At 51.2% G+C, this 25,049-nt stretch overlaps 1 protein-coding gene and 1 non-coding gene across 2 annotated transcripts in view; one reads left to right on the top strand and one right to left on the bottom strand.

Annotated features, from left to right (window-relative positions):
• The window catches only part of N4bp2l1 (NEDD4 binding protein 2 like 1), a 28,198-nt gene extending 8,786 nt beyond the window's left edge, over window positions 1-19,412 (bottom strand). The window contains exon 1 of the mRNA XM_051162836.1: window positions 18,938-19,412. Within this exon, the coding sequence (XP_051018793.1) occupies window positions 18,938-19,161 (224 nt within the window). The 5' untranslated portion in view covers window positions 19,162-19,412. The remainder of the gene's footprint in view (window positions 1-18,937) is intronic.
• A 1,804-nt stretch (window positions 19,413-21,216) lies between these two features.
• LOC127204073 (U6 spliceosomal RNA) lies at window positions 21,217-21,323 on the top strand. The gene has a single exon (XR_007832429.1). It is a non-coding gene; the product is annotated as a U6 spliceosomal RNA (small nuclear RNA).
• The last annotated feature ends 3,726 nt before the right edge of the window (window positions 21,324-25,049 follow it).

Raw genomic sequence — 25,049 nt, 5'->3', positions numbered from 1 at the left:
CACTAGAATTGAATTGTTTGGATCAGGAGCAAAAATGATCCACGCATCTTCTCTGGTCACCATGTCCCTTAAACTTCATTTCCTTTACCTTTTCCGTCTTTTAATTTGCCCCTGGACCTTTTTTCCTGCCCAAATGTCTTATTAGAAAATTTCAAAATTATATACAGATGAGGCAGGGACAGCACAATGAACAGTGCTTACCCTCTGTCCACTGTCACTAAATTGTCATATTTAGTCTCAATTACTCTGTCTCCTCTAAACAAGCAGCTGTCATGGTGCTTTACTCCCTCCTCGCCAGGTATCTCCCAGCATGCCGTGGTCACATCTCAACAGTATTGAACTCGTGTTATAAAGGTTTCAATTTTTTTTCTCTCATGGCGTCATAGCTTAAACTTAATTCATTTTATATTTAAATTTTCCCCTTACAGTTCCCCAAATGATTTTCATTCGTTTCATGTATTACCTTTGGTAACTATGCCTCTTTGGTGTCTTTCGTCTAAAACTGGCCTCGTGTCTCTTATTTCCTTCCAGAAGAGTCCAGATTAGTCTCTGAGTTGCTTGCTCAGGTTTGGGCCCAGACTAAACATTTCTAGAAGGGTGGAACCGGGGGGGGGGGGCAGGGGGAGTGGATCGATCTCACGTGACACCCCACCAAGTGCCCATGCAGACTGCAGGCTAACAACAGGCAGTGCCAGCTCATCTTCGCGGTGAAATAAGCTGGTTGGCTACCTTATTGGTACTACTGTGTGGCCAGGAAACTGGAACCACCACATGGCCGTCCTGGCTCCCAGCTGCCTTCCCTGAACAAGCTACCACAACAGAACCTGCAAATCTTAGGTTGGGATTATGGGGTCTGGATTTTCTAATTTTTATTTCTATTCAGGTCTTCTAGGTAAAATTGTTCTTGTTTGTTGGCTGTTTTTTCAAGACAAGGTTTCTCTGTGTAGCCCTGGCTGTCCTGGACTCACTTTGTAGACCAGGCTGGCCTCAAACTCACAGAGATCCGCCTGCCTCTGCCTCCAGGGTGTTGGGATTAAAGGCGTGCTCCTGGTAGTAGAATTGTTTTATAAAGAGCATTCTCTCTCCTCTTTTTCCTAATCTTTGCTTGTTTATCTCAAGCGCTGGCATTGCGGGCAGGTATCACTCTGCCCAGTCAAACCTAGGCTTCGCATGCTTGCTTGCTATGTAGCTCTGACAGGCTTAAAATTCGCTATCCAGACCAGGCTCATGGCAAATCCTCCTCCTCTGTGTCCCAAATGCTGGTGTTACAGACAGGCATCACTATACTCAATCCTGTCCATGTTCCTCATGATGCTGCCTGCAACTGTCCCAAGGTTAGCTAGTGGTCCCCTTCAAGCTGCCTCCTCTGTCTTTGTTTTAAAAAATATTATTTTTTTTCCTAATAAGCAAAGACACACATTGAAACATTAAAGTGTTAAAAAAAGAATGAAAAGAATGGGTAGGCTTCTATATCCTCCATCTAAAAATAATGTCTAGCATTTTGTCTTCTTTCTAGCATATATTAAATTTCCTTTAGATCTTTTATGTATTGTGTGTGTGCATGTGTGAGGCCAGAGGACAACTTTCACCTCCAGCATTGGTACCAGGACCAAATTAGGTCCTTAAGGCTTGGAGGCAAGTGCCATTAGTGAGCCCAAATTTTACTTGTTTGTTTAATTGCTTGTCTCATTAGGTAGTCCTCACTGGCCTGAAACTCCCAGTTGCCTTGCCTCCCAAGTGCCAGCATTAAAGGCAACACCCAGAATACATTTTTTTAAAAAATTTTTTCATGTTGTATAACAACAGGAATGTAATACAAAGATTACCAAGTTTTCTTCGCCAGTGGGTTTTTAGGGTTTTTTTTTCATAGCAAATTTTTTCTCACTCTATGAGATTTTCTTTTGTGACATTTCAATGCATGGCAACTTATATTTATTCACAGGGATGCGCCACATTTTACCTAATAACTGTCTCATTACTAGCCAGCTTACTATTCTCTGTCAGCATCAGGACCATTTCCTCCGTGTGTTCATCAGAGGCTCCTTATCAGGAGATCCAGCTTACTGAATTTCAGCTTCCTATAGAATAGAGCAATTACTTCTTAACTTTACTTGCAGTAATCCCTAGATTACAAAGTTTAAACCGTTACAAATGTTGTCACCTATACCAGCTTTTATTTTCAAATCTATGCCTTTGGTGGGACATTAGAACAGTCTTTCTCACCTCAAGATGATGTTGGTGTGTCTATATTCTATCATACTTTCCTCCTTGATACATCTGAAAATTTGCTTATATATAGTTCTAATTAAGGATCTAACTTGATTATTTTTCTACCTAGGACCCTAGTTGTCCTCAAACTATTGCTGAAGTATTTCACCCTTTCCTGTCATTTTGAAGGACTTTCTACACTATACCAAATGCCTGCATATAATTAGAGCTGCCCTTGGTCTTATCATTTTGTTCTTATGTTTGGATCATAGCTTCTTTCCTAATATTTTTATTATATTCAGTGGTTGAGAATAGTCCCTTTATAAAATGTATAGTTTTGGGGGTTGGTTGTTGGTGTTGCAGAAGTGTTTCTGACCAGCGTCAGCTGACACCGTGTCTCCCTCCTGCCGCACGATGGTTCTGGGAGCTTTTCTAGAGTGCTCAGCTGGGAACAAAGACCACGGCATGTACAATCTCTCCTAACCTGTGGGACGCTCTATGAAGGTAAATAATAGTTCCTCCTCCCATTTACAGATAACGAAACTGCTGCTTAGAGATTAAATAACTGGCCAGGGTTCAGAGTTTCCAAGTGGCACTGCCAGAATTTTACTTTGGGTCTAGAGAAAAGCAGGCCGCATGGCGTTACATACTCAGGAGATCTTACAGCTCTGAGAGAATGCACCTTACTTCCCACGCATTGGTGATGTGCAGCCACAGTGTGGCATGTGCCTTAGCCTGCAGTTACCACCCTGCCTTTTATCACAAAACTTCCTTAATTTAAAAAAAACTGAAGTGTGGGGCTGGAGAGATGGCTCAGCAAGTAAGAGCACTGGCTGTACTTCCAGAGGTCCTGAGTTCAATTCCCAGCAACCACATGGTGGCTCACAACCATCTGTAATGGCATCTGCTGCCCTCTTCTGGCCTGCAGGTGTACATGCAGGCAGAGCACTATATACATAATAAATAAATTAATTAATTAAAAAAAACTGAAGTGTGTATGTGAGTGCGTGTGTGCATGTGTGCGTGTGTGCGTGTGTGTGTGGGGGGGGGGGATTATGTTTCTGCCTTGTGTCTGGTATCTTTGGAGACCAGAAGAGGGTGTCAGATCTCCTGGAACTGGAGTTACAGATGGCTGTGAGCCGCCTTGTGGGTGCTGGGAATGAATCCAGGTCCTCTTCAAAAGCGGTCAGTGCTCTTAACCTCTGAGCCATCTCCAGCATCAATAATGATGTTCTTACACATCTACCACTGAATGTAGGTCACATTTCTCCGGTGCCATCTTGCCTACTCCTGTGCAGCCACCATTCTTAAGGGGTACCCCAGCACCTCTGTCTGGCTTCACATCTTTGTTCTACACCACAGGAAGAGGCAAGCTTGAAACTACAGCTTTTAAGCACACCCTGCACACACACCCAGCCATGATAGCATTTGCCAGTCTTCTCAGGAGGTGTTTTACCACCTGTCCTGGCCATCACTCCTGAGTCTTCATCTCAGAGACGTCACATGTCACAGGCGCTGCCCAGCCTCTGCCAGGCCCTCCACACTCATAGTCACTCGCATTTGTTCCTGTGTGTTCCCGTATGGGTTTCTGAATTGTGGCTCTGATAACCTGTGCCTCCGAAGAACTTTACAGCTCCAGAGTTTAACCTCAGAAACTTTAAAACATACACACACGCTTGCTGCACCCCAGCCCACCCCAACACATGCGCGTGCATACACACACACACATACACACACACACACACATACACACACACACGGTCCTTTTCCTTTCTAGCCTGCTTTTCAGCCCCATGGCCTTCTTACTTCAGAGCTATCACTTCTCTCTTCTCTTTGCACCAGAGAATCTTGCAACGTAAACAGAGTTAGACACAGAGGCTGGCAGGGCAAGGCAGTGTGACCTTGCAGACCTCCACCCAGGCCTCTGTCCATCAACACCATGGCATGTTTGTTCTGTGGCTCAGTGCAGCCAGCTGCACACTTTAACCCTGAAGCTCCCAGACTCCTCTCTGTGCTTTTACTCTTGCTCCCCGAGCACTTTCCTCGTATGACGTTGTACAGCGTGTTTCCCCACCTCTAGCATGTTACGTGTGCCCGGGCAGGATCTTTCTCTTCACTCTTGCTTCAGCGCCCCGAGCACTGCCTGGAATTTGTGTGGGAAGGTGCAGGGGTATCATGTAGCTCAGATCTATTCGTGTGTCCCATCCTAAACTGCTAGGTCCAGATGCTGTGAGATAAAACACAGCCTTGACCTTCCTCCCATGCACTTAGGATGCTTGCAATGATGTCTGTCATGCACACACTCCAGTGGCCTTCACCATGCCCATCTTTTGTGCACATTTAGGGTGGTCCTGGGGTACACAGTCCGAGAGCAGTGGCCCTGGAAGGGCTTCGGGTGTTTTGTTTGTGTGGGGTGTGTGTGGCAGGGTACGAGAGATGCTTTCTAATGTTGCCTTCCTCCTGTAGAACAGGGTCATGTTTCCCACAGGCACAGCTTCTGAATTGTGTCATGTCTGCCACTCGGCCTCTAGAATGGAAGCCAGGCGCTCAGGAGGTAACGAACCCTTGGAGAATGCGGGTGGCTTTTTGTTTTCTTAACATATAATTTATTTTATGTTCATTGCTGTTTTCCCTGCATATGTGTCTGTGTGGGTATCAGAAACCTTGGAGCTGGAGTTACAGATGGTTTTGAGCCTCCATGTGGGCACTGGGAATTAAACCCGGGTCCTCTGGAAGTGCAGCCACTGACATCTCCCTAGCCCCAAGGAATGGCTCTTGAATGCAATGCTCCTTAGCCTATAACTATGCAAACTCTTTTCTTTTAATATTTTTTATTTAATTTTTAATTTATGTGCGTTGGTGTGAGGGTGTCCGATCTTGGAGTTACAGACAGTTGTGAGCTGCCATGTGGGTGCTGAGAATTGAACCCGGGTCCTTTGGAAGAGCAGGCAGTGCTCTTAATCGCTGAGCCATCTCTCCAGCCCCTATGCAAACTCTTTTCATGGGGTCCCAAGCGGTGTGATACCGTTCCCAAGGTCAGCTTCCAAAGAGGCCTGGGAGAAAGGAGTATTCTACACAGCTCCCAGCAACTTGAGAGCAGGGAAGAGCCCTGGCTGTATAGCGCACGGCCAGCTTCCTGAGGTCTGGTTTTGCCAGCCCCCACATTAGGGCTGAGCCCTGACCTTGGGAGATGAGCTTCAGTCTCCACTGTACCTCTCACTGTTTCTCATGACATCATTAGACAATCAGCCTTCTGCTTCCCAGGAAACCTCTACCACTTCAGCGGGGCCACAATGGCCGTGGAGACTCTAGTCTGGCCTCTGGTTCACTGTATCTCTCACTCCCGAAGTCGGCCATGTTTCTGAAATCCAACAGCAGACCCCCGCATGCCATCATCTGGCAGCGTGGGCCCACTTACCTCTAGTTAAACGCCTTTTGTTATCTGACATGTGGACAGGCCACCATCTGCCTAGCATGGAACCTGCTCCCTGCCCCTGTGGTCTGTTGTCAATCATGTCTACTTGTTCTCAGTACTGAGGGAAGGAACCAGGAACTAAAGCCAAGACTTTCAGTTTTTGCCCCTATTTTCGCCAAATGTCATAGGTCAGGCCCAGGCCCAGAGGGCAGTGATCCAGGCAGGTAGTCACTGTAGGTCCTCACTTAGCTGCTGACTACAGGCGGGAGCAGCATACCTTTGGTTCTACTTTTTAAATCTATTTTTAATTTAAACATAAAAGAAAGGGGCTGTCATATCAAATGTTTTCATAGGTTTAAAAAACAGCTCTCTGCATTGAATGGCATGTGGAGGTGTGTGGTGGTGTGTGAAGGTCTGTGGAGGTGTGTGGAGGTATGTGGTGGTGTGTGGAGGTGTGTGGAGGTGTGTGGAGGTGTGTGGAGGTGTGTGGAGGTGTGTGATGGTGTGTGGAGGTGTGTGGTGGTGTGTGGAGGTGTGTGGTGGTGTGTGGAGGTGTGTGATGGTGTGTGGAGGTGTGTGATGGTGTGTGGAGGTGTGTGGTGGTGTGTGGAGGTATGTGGTGGTGTGTGGAGGTGTGTGGTGGTGTGTGGAGGTGTGTGATGGTGTGTGGAGGTGTGTGATGGTGTGTGGAGGTATGTGGTGGTGTGTGGAGGTGTGTGGTGGTGTGTGGAGGTGTGTGGAGGTGTGTGGAGGTGTGTGGAGGTGTGTGGTGGTGTGTGGTGGTGTGTGGTGGTGTGTGGAGGTGTGTGGTGGTGTGTGGAGGTGTGTGGTGGTGTGTGGAGGGTGTGTGGTGGTGTGTGGAGGTGTGTGGTGGTGTGTGGAGGTGTGTGGTGGTGTGTGGTGGGTGTGTGGTGGTGTGTGGAGGTGTGTGGAGGTGTGTGGAGGTGTGTGGTGGTGTGTGGTGGTGTGTGGAGGTGTGTGGTGGTGTGTGATGGTGTGTGGAGGTGTGTGGTGGTGTGTGGAGGTGTGTGGAGGTGTGTGGAGGTGTGTGGAGGTGTGGAGTGTGTGGTGGGGTGTGGTGGTGTGTGGAGGTGTGTGGTGGGGTGTGGGGTGTGTGGAGGTGTGTGGAGGTGTGTGGAGGTGTGGTGGAGTGTGGTGGTGTGTGGTGGTGTGTGGAGGTGTGTGGTGGTGTGTGGAGGTGTGTGATGGTGTGTGGAGGTGTGTGATGGTGTGTGGAGGTGTGTGGTGGTGTGTGGATGTGTGTGGTGTGTGGGTGTGTGGAGGTGTGTGGTGGTGTGTGGAGTGTGTGGGTGTGTGGAGGTGTGTGGAGGTGTGGAGGTCTGTGGAGGGTGTGGGTGTGTGGGGGTGTGTGGTGGTGTGTGGTGGTGTGTGGTGGTGTGTGGAGGTGTGTGGTGGTGTGTGGTGGTGTGTGGAGGTGTGTGGAGGTGTGTGGAGGTGTGTGGTGGTGTGTGGTGGTGTGTGGAGGTGTGTGGTGGTGTGTGGTGGTGTGTGGAGGTGTGTGGTGGTGTGTGGAGGTGTGTGGTGGTGTGTGGAGGTGTGTGGAGGTGTGTGGAGGTGTGTGGTGATGTGTGGATGTGTGGTGGTGTGTGGAGGTGTATGGTGGTGTGTGGAGGTGTGTGATGGTGTGTGGAGGTGTGTGGAGGTGTGTGGAGGTGTGTGGTGGTGTGTGGTGGTGTGTGGGGTGTGTGGTGGTGTGTGGTGGTGTGTGGAGGTGTGTGGAGGTGTGTGGTGGTGTGTGGAGGTCTGTGGAGGTGTGGAGGTGTGTGGTGGTGTGTGGTGTGTGGTGGTGTGTGGTGGTGTGTGGTGGTGTGTGGAGGTGTGTGGTGGTGTGTGGTGGTGTGTGGAGGTGTGTGGAGGTGTGTGGAGGTGTGTGGTGGTGTGTGGTGGTGTGTGGAGGTGTGTGGTGGTGTGTGGTGGTGTGTGGTGGTGTGTGGTGGTGTGTGGAGGTGTGTGGAGGTGTGTGGAGGTGTGGTGCGTGTGGTGGGTGTGTGGTGCTGTGGCTGTGTGGTGGTGTGTGGCGGTGTATGGTGGTGTGGTGGCGGTGTGTGCTGGTGTGTGGCGGTGTGTGGCGGTGTGTGGCGGTGTGTGGTGGTGTGTGGTGGTGTGTGGCGGTGTGTGGGTGGTGTGTGGCGGGTCCTGTGGCGGTGTGTGGCGGTGTGGTGGCGGTGTGTGGTGGTGTGTGGCGGTGTGTGGCGGTGTGTGGTGGTGTGTGGCGGTGTGTGGTGGTGTGTGCGGTGTCTGGTGGTGTGTGGCGGTGTGGTGCTGGTGTGTGTGGGTGTGTGGGCGGTGTGTGGCGGTGTGGGGCGGTGTGTGGCGGTGTGTGGTTGGTGTGTGGCGGTGTGTGTGGGTTGTGGGGCGGTGTCTGTTGGGGTGTGGCGGTGTGTGCTGGTGTGTGGTGGGTGTGGTGGCGGGGTGTGCTGTGTGTGCTGGTGTGTGGCGGTGTGTGGCGGTGTGTGCTGGTGTGTGGTGGTGTGTGGCGGTGTGTGGCGGTGTGTGGTGGTGTGTGGTGGTGGGTTTGTGGTGTGTGGCGGTTGTGTGGCGGTGTGGTTGTGCTGTGTGGCGGTGTGTGGCGGTGTGTGGTGGTGTGTGGCGGTGTGTGTGGTGTGTGGCGTGTGTGGTGGTGTGTGGCGGTGTCTGGTGGTGTGTGGCGGTGTGTGCTGCTGTGTGGTGGTGTGTGAGCGGTGTGTGGTGGTGTGTGGTGGTGTGTGGTGGTGTGTGGTGGTGTGTGGAGGTGTGTGGTGGTGTGTGGCGGTGTGTGGAGGTGTGTGGAGGTGTGTGGTGATGTGTGGATGTGTGGGCGGTGTGTGGCGGTGTGTGGCAGGTGGTGGCGGTGTGTGGTGGTGTGTGGCGGTGTCTGGTGGTGTGTGGAGGTGTGTGATGATGTGTGGTGGTGTGTGGAGGTGTGTGGTGGTGTGTGGTGGTGTGTGGTGGTGTGTGGTGGTGTGTGGTGGTGTGTGGAGGTGTGTGGAGGTGTGTGGTGATGTGTGGATGTGTGGCGGTGTGTGGAGGTGTGTGGTGGTGTGTGGAGGTGTGTGGTGGTGTGTGGAGGTGTATGGTGGTGTGTGGAGGTGTGTGATGGTGTGTGGTGGTGTGTGGAGGTGTGTGGTGGTGTGTGGTGGTGTGTGGTGGTGTGTGGTGGTGTGTGGAGGTGTGTGGTGGTGTGTGGAGGTGTGTGGAGGTGTGTGGTGGTGTGTGGAGGTGTGTGGAGGTGTGTGGTGATGTGTGGATGTGTGGTGGTGTGTGGAGGTGTGTGGTGGTGTGTGGAGGTGTGTGGTAGTGTGTGGAGGTGTGTAGTGTAGTCTGCTCTGCACCCTGTGTATTCTTTGTATCCCACAGTCCTCTTCTCGCCCATGTCTTCTCACATGAGCAGCCTCCTTTTTTTGTTTGTTGGTTTGTTTGTTTTCAAGACAAGGTTTCTCTATGTAGCCCTGGCTGTCCTGGACTCGCCGTGTAGACCAGGCTGGCCTCGAACTCATAAAGATCTGCCTGCCTCTGCCTCCCGAATGCTGGGATTAAAGGCATGCGCCATCTCCTCCTGCTTTTCATCTTTCCTCAAAAGCCTCACTAATGTCTGGGCATCTGTCTCCAGCATGGCCTTGCCTTACCAACAGCTCTTTGGTGAATTCTTACAAGATGCAAGACTTCTTTTAGAGACAGGACAGAAAATACAGTTAAATACAGTTTGTTTGTTGAGACAGGATGGCCTGGAATTTATAGCAATTCTCTTGCACAGGGATCACAGACGTGTGACACACCTGGTTACACGCTTAGATATAGTTCCTGACTCAAAGAACTTACACCACATTGCATGAAACTCACATTCTGGTTTTTTAAAAAAAGTGTGTTTCAGGGGCAGGGGCATCTGTTTACAAAAAGAGAATCAAAAAGAGAGGCAGAGAAAGTCTCTCTTCCTTATAGCCCCAACTCGGAAAGACCTCAGCTCACAGTCCAACAGGGTGTCCTATAATGGTGTGGGACACGGGTGGAGGAGCTTTTTCCTCTGAACAGTCCCCATGAGCTCACCATCGCCTAAATGTGCCTTGCCCTGGTCTCATGAGGTTGGGGCTAGAGAGATGGCTCAGCAGTGAAGAGCGCTATCTGCTCTTGCAGGGGACCCAAGTTCAGTTCCCAGCACCCACAGCTCACAAACATCTGTAACTCCAGCCTCAGGGGATGCAGAGCCCCCTCCTGGCCTCTGTGGGCACTGCATACATTCGGTGCAAATATATGCACGCAGGCAAGCATTGTAAAAGCAACTTTTATTCTCTTGGCTCAATTGTTGTCTGAGAGGTTTACTGCCTCCTCCTGCTACCCTATGCCTAGGCCTAGATGTGTTCAGCCTCTGAGACTTACTGCTTAATGAGCTCACCCTTACTTGTTCTTTCTGAGCTCTGGGCTGGCTGGGTCAACTCAGCTTTTCTGGCTCAAACTCCTCTCCCAGCTGACTGATTTAATCTGGCTTTTCTCTCGGCCCTGGAATTGCTCTGTTAGTATCAAACTAACTCAGAAATCTGCTCTGCTTCTGGTTTCTTCTCATTTTCTGGCCTCTTCTATCTTCACCTGAGTTCTCTCTCTGCAACTCATCTCTCTATTACTGACCTAGTGAAACTGCTCCTCTCTCTGTAAAACTGTCTCTTAAGTAGCTTCCCTTTCCTGTCTCTTCTCCTGAGAGTTGGGCATATCCTATTCTGCCAAACCTTCTCTGATTTGTCACCTTTTCTTTTTCTTTTCTTTTTTTTAATATTTTTATTTAGTTTTAATTTATGTGCATTGGTGTGAGGGTGTCAGATCTTGGAGTTTCAGACAGTTGTGAGCTGCCATGTGGGTGCTGGGAATTGAACCCAGGTCCTTTGGAAGAGCAGGCAGTGCTCTTAACCACTGAGCCATCTCTCCAGCCCCGATTCGTCACCTTTTCTGCCACTCAGTTAGACCTCACTTTCAAACATGGGCGCTTCCTTCTACAAACTAACTTTTCCTTCAAGGTTTGGGATTAAAGGCGTGTACCACCAACACTCCTGGACCTAAGTTTTTCAATACCTGATACTTGCTCTATACCAGGCCGGCCTTGAGCTCAGATCTGCTTGTCTCTGTCTATGGTTGATAGATTCAAGGCGTGTCTGTATTCCAGCTGGATCACATAGACTTAGAAAGTCTTTGGATGTGATCTCTCACCAGAACAGCCGTGTTCTGAATTAACATTCCTCTACAAAATAATCAAACACATAAAATGAAAATGAATAAATCTTGATAGCACCTCGTCTCTGTGTGCCGAGCCCTTCTCCACGTCCCTGTCCCTCGTCCCAGATTCTTACCTTGATACAAAAAGAGCCTTTTCCCCAAGCCATGTACAAGATGCCACAAAGAACCTTTCCCATGCTCATTTGTTTCTCACACTGCTTTCCCCAGGCCCCCAGGGTTAGGCAGATTCTAGATGACTTGAAGGTACCCAAAATGACAACATCTCAGTGTATTTGTTAGAATCCAAATGGCCCTGGAGAGGAGCCCATCTATGGCCATTTCACTGAAGCACCAAGAAGGGCGAAAGCAAAGCCATAAGCGCACTATCATGGAAGCTGATCTAGATTCTTGGGAGCTGGCATCCCCTCCGGTACAGCATGATCAGTGTAAATACCAACACTTAAAGTCTAAATCTCATCTCCCAGTGGAATGCAGCAGCAAAGCTAGGAAATTCCATGGTAGCAACATTATTAATACTGACAATAATAAAATGTAGCTTCCTTACCCTGAGACTTGAAATCCAGGCTACATTAGTCCCCTAACAGGGGCCTGAGGGGCTTTCTACCACACTCAGTGTTTCATCAGATTCCTAGCAGGCCCTCACACTAGCCTCTTCCTGTGCAGGCTCAGGCCCAGGGTTGGAGGTCTGTGGGAGTGTGCTTGCCTGCTGTGTATGCAGGGCCCTAGATTTAAGCCCAAGTATTTTAAATGGCAGAGGTTCGACTCTTGGGCGTGGTCAGATGGATGCAACAGGAGCTTCTGAGGCAGCTCCTTAGCCTTTCCTGTGAAGATGCTGTTCCTCTTTCATTTCTTCATCCAGGCCTACTTCCTCCTGAATCATAGCCCACATGCGCAGCACTACATGGTGCCATCAGCTGGTCTTCCCCCATGGCCCCTCAGTGCCAGGAAACATGGTGATGAGGCTCCCTTCCTTAACATGGCCTTCTGGTGAGTGATTACAAACGCATATGGTACTATAAACTCCTGCTCCTTGTAAAAGGCCTATAGCACGTAGTTTCCACTTATCTAACCTCTAGAGGAAATAACATAAGGATCCTGGTTAGTGAAATTTAGAAACATTGGAAGTACTAGTAATCATTTTCCACAGTGGCCTAAATGACCAGAGGGCTGAGCTGTCACCTGCCTGCTACTGTGTTTTATATGCAAAGAGTGGAAAGCGGTGAGCTTCCTGTTTTGGTCTCCTTTTGTGAAGGAGAGGCATTGCTTCACCCATGAACTGGTCTCTGTTCTCCGTGACTCTGTTAGCATGCCTTTCTCCTCACCCGTTGGTCACTGCATATTATTAGAGAGCATCCTTCCACGTCCTGAGACAGATCTGCAGATGTGAATGGGGAGAAAGGACAGCCATCTTTGAACCTAACTGAATGTGCATTAGGCGTCCCGTGTGATGGTGTGATGTCACTGCGGTTGATAGACCTGGCTCTGGCTGGTAGATAAGGATGTGAAAGACAAACAAACGGCAACAGGACAAAACGAGAACGTTCCAGGGGGCGGACAGAAGAATGAAGACATTTCATTTGTCAAACAAGGCTACTAGAATGAACAAATGAACAGAAAGACCCCTATTGCATTTTACAAAGATGCTTTAGTTGTGTAACCACCCAATGGAATGTTTTATTCAGACATAAAAGTATGGCGTTCTCACATATGGCCCAAGCGTGAACCTCGGGACAGTGTGCTAAGTGAGGCACAGGACAGACACTTATGATCCACGTATGTGATGTACTCAGACAAGCAGAGACACAGAGACACAGAGAAACTCAGAGGCTGCAGGACGGTGATTAAATAAATCAAATCTGGTGCTGTGGTGCGTGCGTGCAGAGGCGGGCAGATCTCTGTAAGTTCGAGGCCAGCCTGGTCTACAGAGCAAGTCCAGGACAGCAGGGCTACACAGAGAAATCCTGCCTTAAAAAACATAAATAAAATAAGAAATAGAGTGACAATCACTGCATGTGTACTTATCTGTTTTGTTTTTGTTTTGGGTGGGTTTTTTTTTTTTTTTTTTAAGAGACAGGGTCTCTCTGTAGCCTTGGCTGTCCTGGACTCGCTTTGTAGACCAGGCTGGCCTTGAACTCACAGGGATCTGCCTGCCTCTGCCTCCTAAGTGCTGGGATTAAAGGCGTGCGCCACCCCCGCCCAGCTTTATTTTTATTTTTTATTTTTTTATGTTGTAGAGGAGTTTATTGAATGAGCATGGGGAGAGAAGGAAAGGGGGAGGGGTACCCCAAAGAGAGACAGAGACAGGAAGAGTAAGAAGAAGAGAAAGAGCCTGATCTATATCCTTTAAAGAGGTGAAAATAACAGAGACATTTAACCAGCACGCATGCAGGCACATGGTGTCCTGGACCACAAGGTCGAGAGCAAAGCGTCTCTGGAGTGGAAGTCTAGTTCTACTTTCTTGTTCAACTTTTTACAAACCTTATTTTTATTTATTTGTGTGTGTGTGTGTGTGTGTGTGTGTGTGTGTGTGTGTGTGTGTGCTGCATGGTGTACCACAAACACCATGACGGCCAGAAGACCACCTCCTAGGGCCAGCTCTTTCTCTCCACCTTTAAGTGGGCCCTAGGGATTGAACTCAGATCTTCAGGCATACATGGCAAACACTTCTCCCACTGAGCCATCTCCTGGACCCCATCTCCAATGTTTAACTGTCTCCAGGATCCAGCCCTGAGCCTTCCTAACCAGTGGATTCCCCGCTATGAACGCCTCCGTTTAGTCAAGCCAAGCCCAGCAGATGAACGGGCTCTTTCCCATGCCCACTCTTGCCCCACTTCAAGGCCAAGACAAGAACCACCTCCATGTGGAGGAGACTCTGTCCTTGACTGGCTGTCCCCTTCTGCACAGGCTCCCTCAGCCTTGAAGGCTGTGGGCACAAGGGTGCTGTTCCCTCACTTGCCTGTGAGATAGAACTGTCACTTGTTATTTGTTCCTGCTTGTTACTCTGAGATGGGCACCTTCTGTGGCCGTATTGGGTACAAGTCTCAGTGAGCAAGGGGGCACTGTCACTGTGGATTAGCAACTACTCTGGCCACAGCTGGCACTCACACCCCACAGCATCTGCTTTTACTATGCTGCCTGTGATCCTCACAGTGACTGTATTTGTCTGGTTAGCTCGAGTTAATAGAGAAGAAGGCCAGGTGTTAAGGAGTCAAGATGAAATGTCACAGTCCTTCAAAGTTCATCTCTGCATGCGTGAGCTTCCTAGTGTATGTCTGATGGAAGTCAACCTATGAAAGACTTCACTGAGAGGATGACATAGTCAGGCAGCCAATGTACAACTGTTGTTGAAGATTAGAAAAGAAATGAAGGAAAAGTCTATGATCCTACTGTGGGTGGGTCCTTATCTCCCCACACAGTTTTGTTTTCTTTTTTAGACAGTCCTCTTTCTTTGAGCATGAAATGGATAAAGTGTGTCTGTGTGTAGCCTTCTTAGTTTATTTTTCATTTTTGAGACAGGATCTCACATATTCCAGGCTGGGATCACAGGTGTGCTGGGACCTCAGGTGTGCTGGGATCACAGATGTGCTGGGACCTCAGGTGTGCTGGGATCTCGGGTGTGCTGGGATCACAGGTGTGCTGGGACCTCAGGTGTGCTGGGATCACAGGTGTGCTGGGATCACAGGTGTGCTGGGACCTCAGGTGTGCTGGGATCTCGGGTGTGCTGGGACCTCAGGTGTGCTGGGATCACAGGTGTGCTGGGACCTCAGGTGTGCTGGGATCACAAGTGTGCTGGGACCTCAGGTGTGCTGGGATCACAAGTGTGCTGGGACCTCAGGTGTGCTGGGATCACAGGTGTGCTGGGACCTCAGGTGTGCTGGGATCTCGGGTGTGCTGGGACCTCAGGTGTGCTGGGATCACAAGTGTGCTGGGACCTCAGGTGTGCTGGGATCACAAGTGTGCTGGGACCTCAGGTGTGCTGGGATCACAAGTGTGCTGGGACCTCAGGTGTGCTGGGACCTCAGGTGTGCTGGGACCTCAGGTGTGCTGGGATCACAGGTGTGCTGGGATCTCAAGTGTGCTGGGACCTCAGGTGTGCTGGGACCTCAGGTGTGCTGGGACCTCAGGTGTGCTGGGACCTCAGGTGTGCTGGGATCACAGGTGTGCTGGGACCTCAGGTGTGCTGGGATCGTGGGTGTGCTGGGACCTCAGGTATGCTGGGATCGCGGGTGTGCTGGGACCTCAGGTGTGCTAGGACCTCAGGTGTGCTGGGATCGCGGGTGTGCTGGGACCTCAGGTGTGCTGGGGACCTTAGGTGTGCTGGGACCTTAGGTGTGCTGGGACCTCAGGTGTGCTGGGATTGTGGGTGTGCTGGGATCTCAGGTGTGCTGAGATTGCGGGTGTGCTGGGACCTCAGGTGTGCTGGGATCGCGGGTGTGCTGGGACCTCAGGTGTGCTGGGATCACAGGTGTGCTGGGATCTCGGGTGTGCTGGGACCTCAGGTGTCCTGGGACCTCAGGTGTCCTGGGACCTCAGGTGTGCTGGGACCTCAGGTGTGCTGGGATCACGGGTGTGCTGGGACCTCAGGTGTGCTAGGACCTCAGGTGTGCTGGGATCGCGGGTGTGCTGGGACCTCAGGTGTGCTGGGATCGCGGGTGTGCTGGGACCTCAGGTGTGCTGGGATCACAGGTGTGCTGTGACCTCAGGTGTGCTGGGACCTCAGGTGTGCTGGGATCGCGGGTGTGCTGGGACCTCAGGTGTGCTGGGACCTTGGGTGTGCTGGGACCTCAGGTGTGCTGGGATCACAGGTATGCTGGGACCTCAGGTGTGCTGGGACTTCAGGTGTGCTGGGATCGTGGGTGTGCTGGGACCTCAGGTGTGCTGGGATCACAGGTGTGCTGGGACCTCAGGTGTGCTGAGATCACAGATATGCACCACCAGGTATACACAGCTGGCCTCTGTGGTGCTGGGGATTGATTCCAGGGCTTTGTACATGGCCGGGCAAACACTCTATCACTGAGCTACAGGCTCAGGCCTGTGTAAAAGAATACATTTACAGGTCATATATATTTCTGCTTCTGTCAGTGACTGTGACTCATAAGCCATCTATTTTTATATTTACTATTTAATTAGTATTTTATATTTAATATTTAAGTTGTCTTACTTTTTTTCCTGTCACACAAAAATTTCAGATGAGCATTCCTCTGTGTCCACATGCTTGTCCAAGCATTTCCTCAGGATGTGTTCCCAGAACTGGAATCATAGTCTGCAGTAACCTCCTATCCCCAAATGACGCTCAACTGAGAGCAGACACCAGTGTGGACGTAGAGAGGGCGGTAACTGGAGTACTAGGATGTAGTTAAAATGTTCAAACCAGATGAAATCCAACTTAAAGAATCCACAAAGATGATCCCCATATCCCAGCCACTTGGACATATGGAAAGACATAGGTGAAGATTCTAGAACATAATGTTGACTTGAAAGACAAGACATCCTATTTTTAAAAGAGATTTTTATTAGTTATTTAGTCAAATGAGATATAAAGGTTAAGCAGGAAAAGATGAACCCATATTTGCAAAAACTAACTTCCTTCAATGTTAAAGAAAAATGTTTATTAGGTCTGATTTAAGAAATACACATTCATTGTAGAAATGTGGAAAACATATAGAGAAAACGACTCTCAAAATCTAGCAAGCACATAATAACCTTACAGTTTCTATGTTCTACACAAGTGTGTTTTAAAGCAGTCTCCCAGTGCCTCTGCAAGAGACAGTTGGGGAGGGGCCATGCTGTGGTTGCCAGGCCTTCTTGCTTGCTCTGGCCTGCATGCACCCAGCTGAGCTTTATAGAAACCCACAACCCATCAGGAAGCATGCGAGGCTCCTAAGCCCCCCAAGGAGACAACACCCAGCACAATGGAGGTGCCCCAGTCCAGGGCGTGGCTCCTCCACTACACAGCCAGGCTCTGCTTCCCTGTGTAACTCAGAGGTTGCCGGTCAGCCTATCAGACACCTAACTAAACTTTGTAGCACTGCCACCTTAAAGTTTTAGAGGGCGTTTTCACAGCTTCCATCTTCACAACTCCCTCTAAGGCAGAAAGAGCTGGTATTCACCCCCCCCCAACACCACCACCACTGAAAAGGAAGCACCTTGGAGGTGCATGAATCGCAGTTAATGGGTGGCACCGCTTGGCTCTGAAGACATTACTTGACCCCAAGACCATCATTTGTAGGTCTGACAACAGGAAGTTAAGAGAAGGAACCCGATTAAACCCTCTAACTTAAGCACCTCTTAGTGGCCACAGAGAGGCACAGATGGCTGGGTCTACTGCAGGCTTCCGTTTTCGGCCAAGGCTCACCCTATCTGTCCCTACAGGTGTCTAATGAGATGGTCTCTTGTAAGATGTCTTCTGCCTAGTCCAATGTCAAGCAGAAATTAAAATCCTAGATGTGTAGAGACAGAAAGGACCCCGGGGAAGACCTCCGGGGCCCAGCCCTGGCTTTCCAGTGTCGACCCTCCCTCCTCCCCCACTCTCTCCCATTCTCTGCTCATCACACTAATGTCCTTTCTCAGCACGATTAGAGATGACATGGCCAAAAGTTACTTCCTTCTCTGACTTTCAGTGTGTGATGGGGTTACAGGCTGGCAAAGTGGAAGTGAAATTGAACAAGATCCGGCACCCTGGAAACACCCAGTAACAGATGTGCCCACCATGAACTCATAACCAAGCTGTACAGGGCTCCAAGGAGGCTCTCCACACCACCCACCCCTGGTCCCTGCCAGGAGCCTCCAGAAAGGACCTCCAGAAGTGTGTCTCCGACAAGGGTGCCAGTGTGGCCTTCACAAGTCACCTATCCCTTTAACATGCAAAGGGAGCGATTTTTTTTCGTTAGCTGGAGGCGTCTACTCCACAAATGAATTACAAATGTCAGCCCCTTAACGAGCCATCTCAGTTCCCCCATCATCCACAACCAAAAGACTCAGGCCCCTCCCGCTATCACAACTACCTGGTGCCATGGAAATCAGCATGTGACCGCGGGCCACCTTGATTCTTCAGCGGTTCCAGGGTCCTACGGCTAGCCTTATCTGATGAGATGGAAAGCTCACAGGTGGCAAGTACTAGTGTGTGCCAGATAACATTCATGGAGGGTAAGACATGGCCCCTATCTTCCTGTGCAAAACTAAGCGCAGTCACAGAGATGAAAACGGGAGCCAAGGCGCTGAGAAGGGCGGCTTCTACGGCAGGGTGAGGCAGCTGCGAGGGGAGGTAACAGAACCGGTTTTAAAAGGCTAGTGAAATCAGTCGGGCAAAAGGGTAGCGGTGGGCAAGCCAGGCAGGAGAGGCCAGCATCACCAACCACAGCAGGGAGAGAAACGGTCCAACGTTGCGGGAACACCAAGCGCAGGGCAGAGAGTGGAGTGCGTTCAGGCTGGAGCGATGGGCCTAGCAAGGTGCAGCGGGCAGCAAGCCCGCGCAGTTCTCTCTGACCGGGGACCGGGAGGGCCGCTTACGCAATTCGCAACTGAATGAATTTGGGCGCCCGCGGAGAAGCTGTCAGTGGCGTACGGTTGGTGGCGCCGCCAGCCCCCCACCTCCCTAGAGCACCTGTGCGCCTTCGCAGTCGCCAAAGCGGACGCAGGCTGAGCCGATCCATCGGATCTCAAGGCGGACTCCGGCCCCTGGCCAGCGCCGCGCGGACCCCCTACCCGGACCCCCCGCGCCCCCCCCCCCCACAACTCGCTCTGGTGACAGGGCCTGTGGACGCACGGTGGCAGCTCGCTGCGCGCCAAGCGGGTGGGGAGCGAGTTTCTCTGCAGTCGCCACCAGGTTTTTCCCGAAGAGCTGTCCCCGCGGGCCTCCCCGACCCGGGGCTTGGGCAGGGACGAAGGTTGCCTGGGCCCGGCGGGCACCGGCCGGGCGCGGCGGGGAAGGGCCGGCGGCGTCTGAGGCTTGCGCAAGGCGCAGTGCCGAGCGAGCGAGGTCCGTCCTCCCGGGCCGGCGCGCGGCGGAGCTCTGGGGCGCGCGGGGCAAGGGCAGGGGCGGCGCGCGGAGCCTCGGGGCAGGGGCGCGCGTGGGCGCCAGGCCGCTGTCATTACCTGGCCAGCGTGGTTTTCCCCGAGCCCGGGAGGCCGCGCAGGAGGTAGAGGTGTTTCCTAAAGCTGTGGCGGCGCGGAGGTGGCCCCCGCGCGGGCGGCGGCCGAGGAGGCGGCTGCTGCTGCTGCTGCTGCTGCTGCTGCTGCTGCTGCTGCTGCTGCTGCTGCTGCCGCCGCCGCTGTTGGAGGCTCAGCCTCCCGAACGATTCCAGCAAACTGTCCTCCATGGGGAGGGGGGCTGGCGGCGGAGGGCCCCGGTTCCCTTCCTGAAGTCACAGGCTTGGCCAAAGCTGTTGTTTTTGTGACTCTCCGGCCATGTGATAGATGGAGGGGCGGGCGCTCGGAGCCCAGCCCCTCCTCCCTGGCCCCGCGAACCGCGGGAGGGGGCGTCTCTACCTGCGAGGCCCGGGCGCCGGGGAGAGTGACAGCCAGGGAGGCGTGGGTGGTGCATCCCCCAGCGCTCCCTCCAGCCTCCCACTGCCTTCCGCCGTTCTAGCCGAGGGAAGGGGCCGGGCCCCGGGGACACAGTGGGAGGTTTCCCTGCAGTCGCTGTGGAAGGCCAGCCCTCGCTTCAGCTCTGCCTCGCCTCACTTCAGACAGGCCTAGACCTCGAAAGTAAAACACTTTCCCTTGGCGATAAGAGAATGTGACCCGTACATCGGATCAGTAACAGGAAAGGCCGTTGTCTCTCCTACTGTGCGTGCACCAGCACCTGGCTGGTCTCCCAAGGACTCCTGCAGGGTGCTGTGCCGATTCTTAGTAACCCTACCCGCTTGCTAAACCTACCCTTAGAAAGCTGTGCGCAACTTTCAAGCCTCTTCTTGCTCTTTAGGTCCCGGGTGAACTCGGGAGCTGCAGGGATACCTCTCTGCTGCTACGTAACAGGGGAGGCTGTCCTGGGACGGCTCATAGAAAATCAAGTTCAAGTTGCAGGAGTTGGCGGCACCCATTGGTAGATCCTGGCTGTGACTCTCCAGCATCTCCCTATAGAAGCAATGGGATGATCCTGCTTTTCAGAAGGAAACAGTGTTCAAAATTTACCTCCGAGAAAATCCGAGGTACCGGTGGCTTTGGCTGCTATTGTAAAAATAAAAACTGTTTTGTGTCTGGCACCTAAGGAACGGCCATCGTGAAAAGGAACTGTGGGGAAACTAAGCGATATACTTCTAAGACTTAGAATCTATGGCAAAGACCCGAGATTTCCCCCTCCACGTTAGGAGGGGTGTGGAGGAATGGAGGGAAGCTGCTTGAGGGTCTCGCTAGCTTCCGACTTCCCTTCGGTTGGGGGTTGGGGAGTGAGGCAGGCTGCTCCCCTGGGATTCCCCTCCCAGCAAGAAGCTACTTCCTTAGTTCTCAAGAACTGCAAAGGCCTGAGGAACCGAGAAGACACATTCATCACAACAGCAGTGACCTTTAGTTTCTATCCGTCCCTGGCATCGTTCGCATACGAGGAAATGAGCCTCCTGCACACTGAGAACCAGCAGCCCATGCTTACAGACACGGTTTTGCCCAACCTCAAGTACTGCCGTTCTCATTCTAATACTGTAGTGAGAAGTCTGGAATTTTGGTTTACTTAAAAGCATAGAAATATTTTAATCCCAGGTTGTGGGTATATGGGGCTGCTCGGGACTGTCTGCAGCAGCTGTGATTTGCCTCGTGCTGTAGCAGAGGCGTGGTTTTGCCAGCTGCAGATAGTTTCTGCAATTGTGTGACAGTTGGAATTCTGGGAACTTTTCAGAGCGTATATAAATGCTAGGGCCCGAGAGGCGGAGTTGATGGTTGTTCAGGGGGATTGGTTTCAGTTTGTTAGTAGTTGTGTTCAAAGAAGAAATAAGAAGAAAGAAATTAGAATCAGGGAGTTCTCTCTCTCTCTCTCTGTCTCTCTGTCTCTCTCTCTGTCTCTCTCTCTGTCTCTCTCTCTGTCTCTGTCTCTCTCTCTCTCTCTCTCTCTCTCTCTCTCTCTCTCTGTCCTATCTAGTTACAGGGCATGAAGCAAAGGGGATAAAGGGTGAGAAAAGGAACCCACAGGATAGCAAAGACCATCTACAAGCACAGATGAAATAAGAAGGAATTAAGAGTCACTTTTTACAGACACCCCTCCCCCCACCCTTCTTTCTCTCCTATTATCGATGGGGGTGAAACTGGAGGATTAAGGGTAGGAAAAGAAGAACTCACCAAGTAACAAAGGCCAACTCCGCAATCCTCCTCTGTCCAGAAAGGAGCTCCTAATCATGTAAGGCCATGGAGCATTCGGAGTGTGGACAGTACAAAATGGGGCTAGAGTGCTCCCTTTGGCAGCACATATACTAAAGTTGGAACAATACAGCAAAGATTATCATGGCCCCTGCATAAGGGTGACGCACACATTTGTGAAGCATTTCCATATTTTTAGGTGTCATGCTGTTCTTGTTGGGCATAGACCTTAACTCTGGTCAGTCATGGACCCCTGTTTTTCTATAATTAAAAACCAAAACCAAAACAAAATGGGGTAAAAACACACATTGGGGGCCGAGGAGATGGCTCAGTGGGCAAGAGTGCTTAGTGTGCAAGCATGAGGACAAGAGTTCAAATCCACAAGCCTCGTGTAAAAAGGAGGGCACGGGTGCACACGTAACTTTGGTGTTGAGAGGAGTGCAGCTCAGCAGCTACAGCTTGGGTGAGAGACCCTGACTTTTATTTATTTATTTTGTGCATGTACACCTGCAGGCCAAAAGAGGGCACCAATCTCATTATAGATGGCTGCGACCCACCATGTGGTTGCTGGGAATTGAACTCAGGACCTCTGAAAGAGCAGGCACTGCTCCTAACCGCTGAGCCATCGCTCCAGCCTGAGAGACTCTGTCTTAAAGCAATAAGGCAGTGAGCACATGAGTGATGTCCTCTGGTGTCTACATGCAGGAGCACAGGTATGTGCCTGCACACCCTAATGTATGCACGAGTGTACACACATGCAGGCAAGCGCGCACACACACAACTGGAGAGATGGCTCAGGGATTAAGAGCACTTGCTGCTTTTCCAGAGAACTGGTGTTTGGTTTCCAGCACCCACAGGGGATCTGCTGTACAGGGCAATCCTTTGAGCCAAACAACCCCCTTTTGAGGTATCCAGATGTTCTAGCCTGCAAAACTCCAAGGTGGGCTTGTGGACCGTTTGTAGTCCCTATTAGAGGAAGCATCATGAGACCCTCAGCGGCATGAGCAGCTCCCCACCACCTGTTGTACACAGCTCTGTCCTGACAACATGCAGCCTTGGAGACAGGCTGAGGCTATGCCCAGAAGATTAGTGCAGGAAGTTCCATCCATGCGGCTGCAGGGAAACCTTCATTCCTGCCAGGTGAAGCTTCTAGCGTGCCTTTTAGGGGAAGGAGGAACACCACTCATCTCTGCTGTAGAAGAAAGCGCACTAAACTTACTGGTTCTCCACAGTAAACTTTGGTGGGATTATGCCTCTGTTTGTTGGACAGGAAGAGGAAGGAGAGACATTCCTTTAATGTCTCCCCTAGAGAAGGAATTTTAGCAACAGGATTCAAGGCCCTTATAGGATCCAAGGGCACCCCAACATGTCTGGTATATACACACTAAGACACACACACACATAAAGATTTAAAAGTATGGGGCTGGAGAGATGGTTCAGAGGTTAAGAGCACAGGCTGCTCTTGCAGGGAACCAGGTTCGGTTCCCAGCACTCACATGGCAGCTCACAACCATCTGTAACTCCAGTTCCAGGGGATCAAACACCCTCACACAGACATACACGTAGGCAAAACACCAACACACATAAAATAAAAATAAATGAATTATTTAAAAAAATACAAGCCAGGTGTGGGTGGTGTACGCCTTTAAAACCAGCACTTGGGAGGCAGAGACAGGCAGTTCTCTGTGAGTTCTTGAGGCCAGCCTGGTCTACATAGTGAGTTCCAGGACAGCCAGAGCCTCTGTAGACAGACCCTGTTACAAACACACAAAATAAAAACACACGATGCATGGCTCAGCCTGAGAAACAGTGAATGCCTCACTTTGCTGCCCTGGAAATGATCACTTTGATGGGCAGAACAAAATGAAGCCAGGTGCATTGTGCTAACACTTGGGAGCAGGACAAGGCAAAGCAGAGATATTCTTAAGCACAGAAGCCCAGGGCAGCCCGATTAGCATGGGCAACACCATTTCAACGAACAGAAGAGGGAGAGGCAAATCATCCTATAAGACATTTTGGGAAGTAATGTTTTTCTAAATATTAAATTTCAATAAGATGCGGAGAAACAAGAAGTACAGTACAAAAAAGAAGCCAGGCAAACCAACCCTCTGCACAAGCCTGAGAAGGACGTCCTACCTCGCCACACCGACCCCAGCAAGCCCCGTCCATCCCAGCAAGCCCCAGCCCCACTCACTCTTGTGTGTGCAGATGAGGTTCTATAGCATGCCCAGAGCACACCCCACTACCAAGCGCATCCCTAGCACCACATTTCACTCTCCAGCGGCAGACTCCTCCCCAGAGTTAGGACTGCCTTTTCCATGTTTGCCACAGGTGCAGGGACACGTGGTGTCCTTTAAGAAGATACCGTGGAGCCGTTATGAGTTCGAGGCCAGCCTGTTCTACAGAGTGGGTCCAGGACAGCCAAGGCTACACAGAGAAACTCTGTCTCGAAAAACCAAGCCCTCCCCCGACCCCCGAGTCTCCACCCGCCCAAAAAAGAAGATAGTGCAGAAGGGAGCAGTCCTAATGCGCTTTCCCGTGGCCTCTTTCTGGAAATTAGAAGGCGGTAAATGTGGGGAAAGGTGTAGCGCTGTGGCATTCTAGAACCCAGCACACGTCTTGTGGCCAGCGAGTCAGGAAGCGTTATTAAACTGTAAGGACGCTCTGCACACCATGCCCACTGTTAAACAGACGACATCCTTAGGCACAGCTAGGGTGGCGTGACGTTTTGATGCTTAAGGAACCAAGGAGAGAATTTTCCAGATGCCAGTCTCCTCCCTGGCTGGCTGGCCACCTCTGCCTCCCTCCTGGCTCTCCCCCCATCCCCCACGCTGAGGGAGGGAACCACAGGGCTACTTTAAATTAAATTAAGTACATTTAGTCTTCACTATTGGGCGGCTGAGGCAGGAGCACAGAAAGTTCAGTGACTGCCTGGAGAACTTAATGTCTCAGAACAAAGGGGGGGGGCGGGGACAAGGACGGAAAGGAGCCCATGTCAGCGCCTTGTCAGCGCTTGTGTCAGCTCCTGTGTCAATCAGTGCCCATGTCAGCACCCATGTCAGTTCCCATGTCAGTCAGCGCCTGTGTCAGCTCCCATGTCAGCTCCTGTGTCAGCTCCCGTGTCAATCAGTGCCCATGTCAGCACCCATGTCAGCTTCCATGTCAGTCAGCGCCCGTATCAGCCAGCACCTGTGTCAGCTCCCATGTCAGTCAGCTCCAGTGTCAGCGTGTGTGTCAGCTCCCGTGTCAGTCACTTTCTGTGTCAGTCAGCTCCCATGTCAGTTAGCACCTGTGTCAGCTTCCATGTCAGCTCCCGTGTCAGTCAGCTCCTGTGTCAGTCAGCGCCCATGTCAGCTCCTGTGCCAGCTCCCGTGTCAGGGCTGTGTCAGTCAGCACCTGTGTCAGCTCCCGTGTCAGTCAGTGCCCATGTCAGTCAGTGCCATGTCAGTCAGCACCCGTGTCAGCTCCTGAGTCAGCTCCTGTGTCAGCATGAGGCAGATGCATGTGTTTCCAGAATCCAGACACCGGCTCTGTGAGCAACTTTTGGTTCTCTCCACCTTATGGGACTTCAGAGGACAATAGACATGGAAAGGTCTGGCTCTGGACCTCCAGTCTAGTGACAACAACTCAACCGTACACAAGATGAACACAGAGGAGGCACTGAGCTGCTTTGAGGAAAGTGATAAATACCCACTACAGATGGCGGGTTGAAGGTAAGCTGATAACTTCTGCTCTTCCTTGACACCTCCCTGAAGTGCACAGGGAGCTACTTGGGGTTTCTCTGGAGGCTCTGGTTGTTTTCTTATTGTCACCTTAAGCAATCGCAATGGAGGAGTCATGGCAACAGGATTCTTGAGACTGGCTGGCAAAAGGCCAGCTTGCTGACTGATTTGATCAAAAGCGCCTGAAGTTACAGAGCGCC

The sequence above is a fragment of the Acomys russatus genome, chromosome 19, assembly GCF_903995435.1.
Source record: "Acomys russatus chromosome 19, mAcoRus1.1, whole genome shotgun sequence".
NCBI classification, from domain to species: Eukaryota; Metazoa; Chordata; class Mammalia; order Rodentia; family Muridae; genus Acomys; species Acomys russatus.
This window is presented reverse-complemented; position numbering and strand designations above follow the sequence as displayed.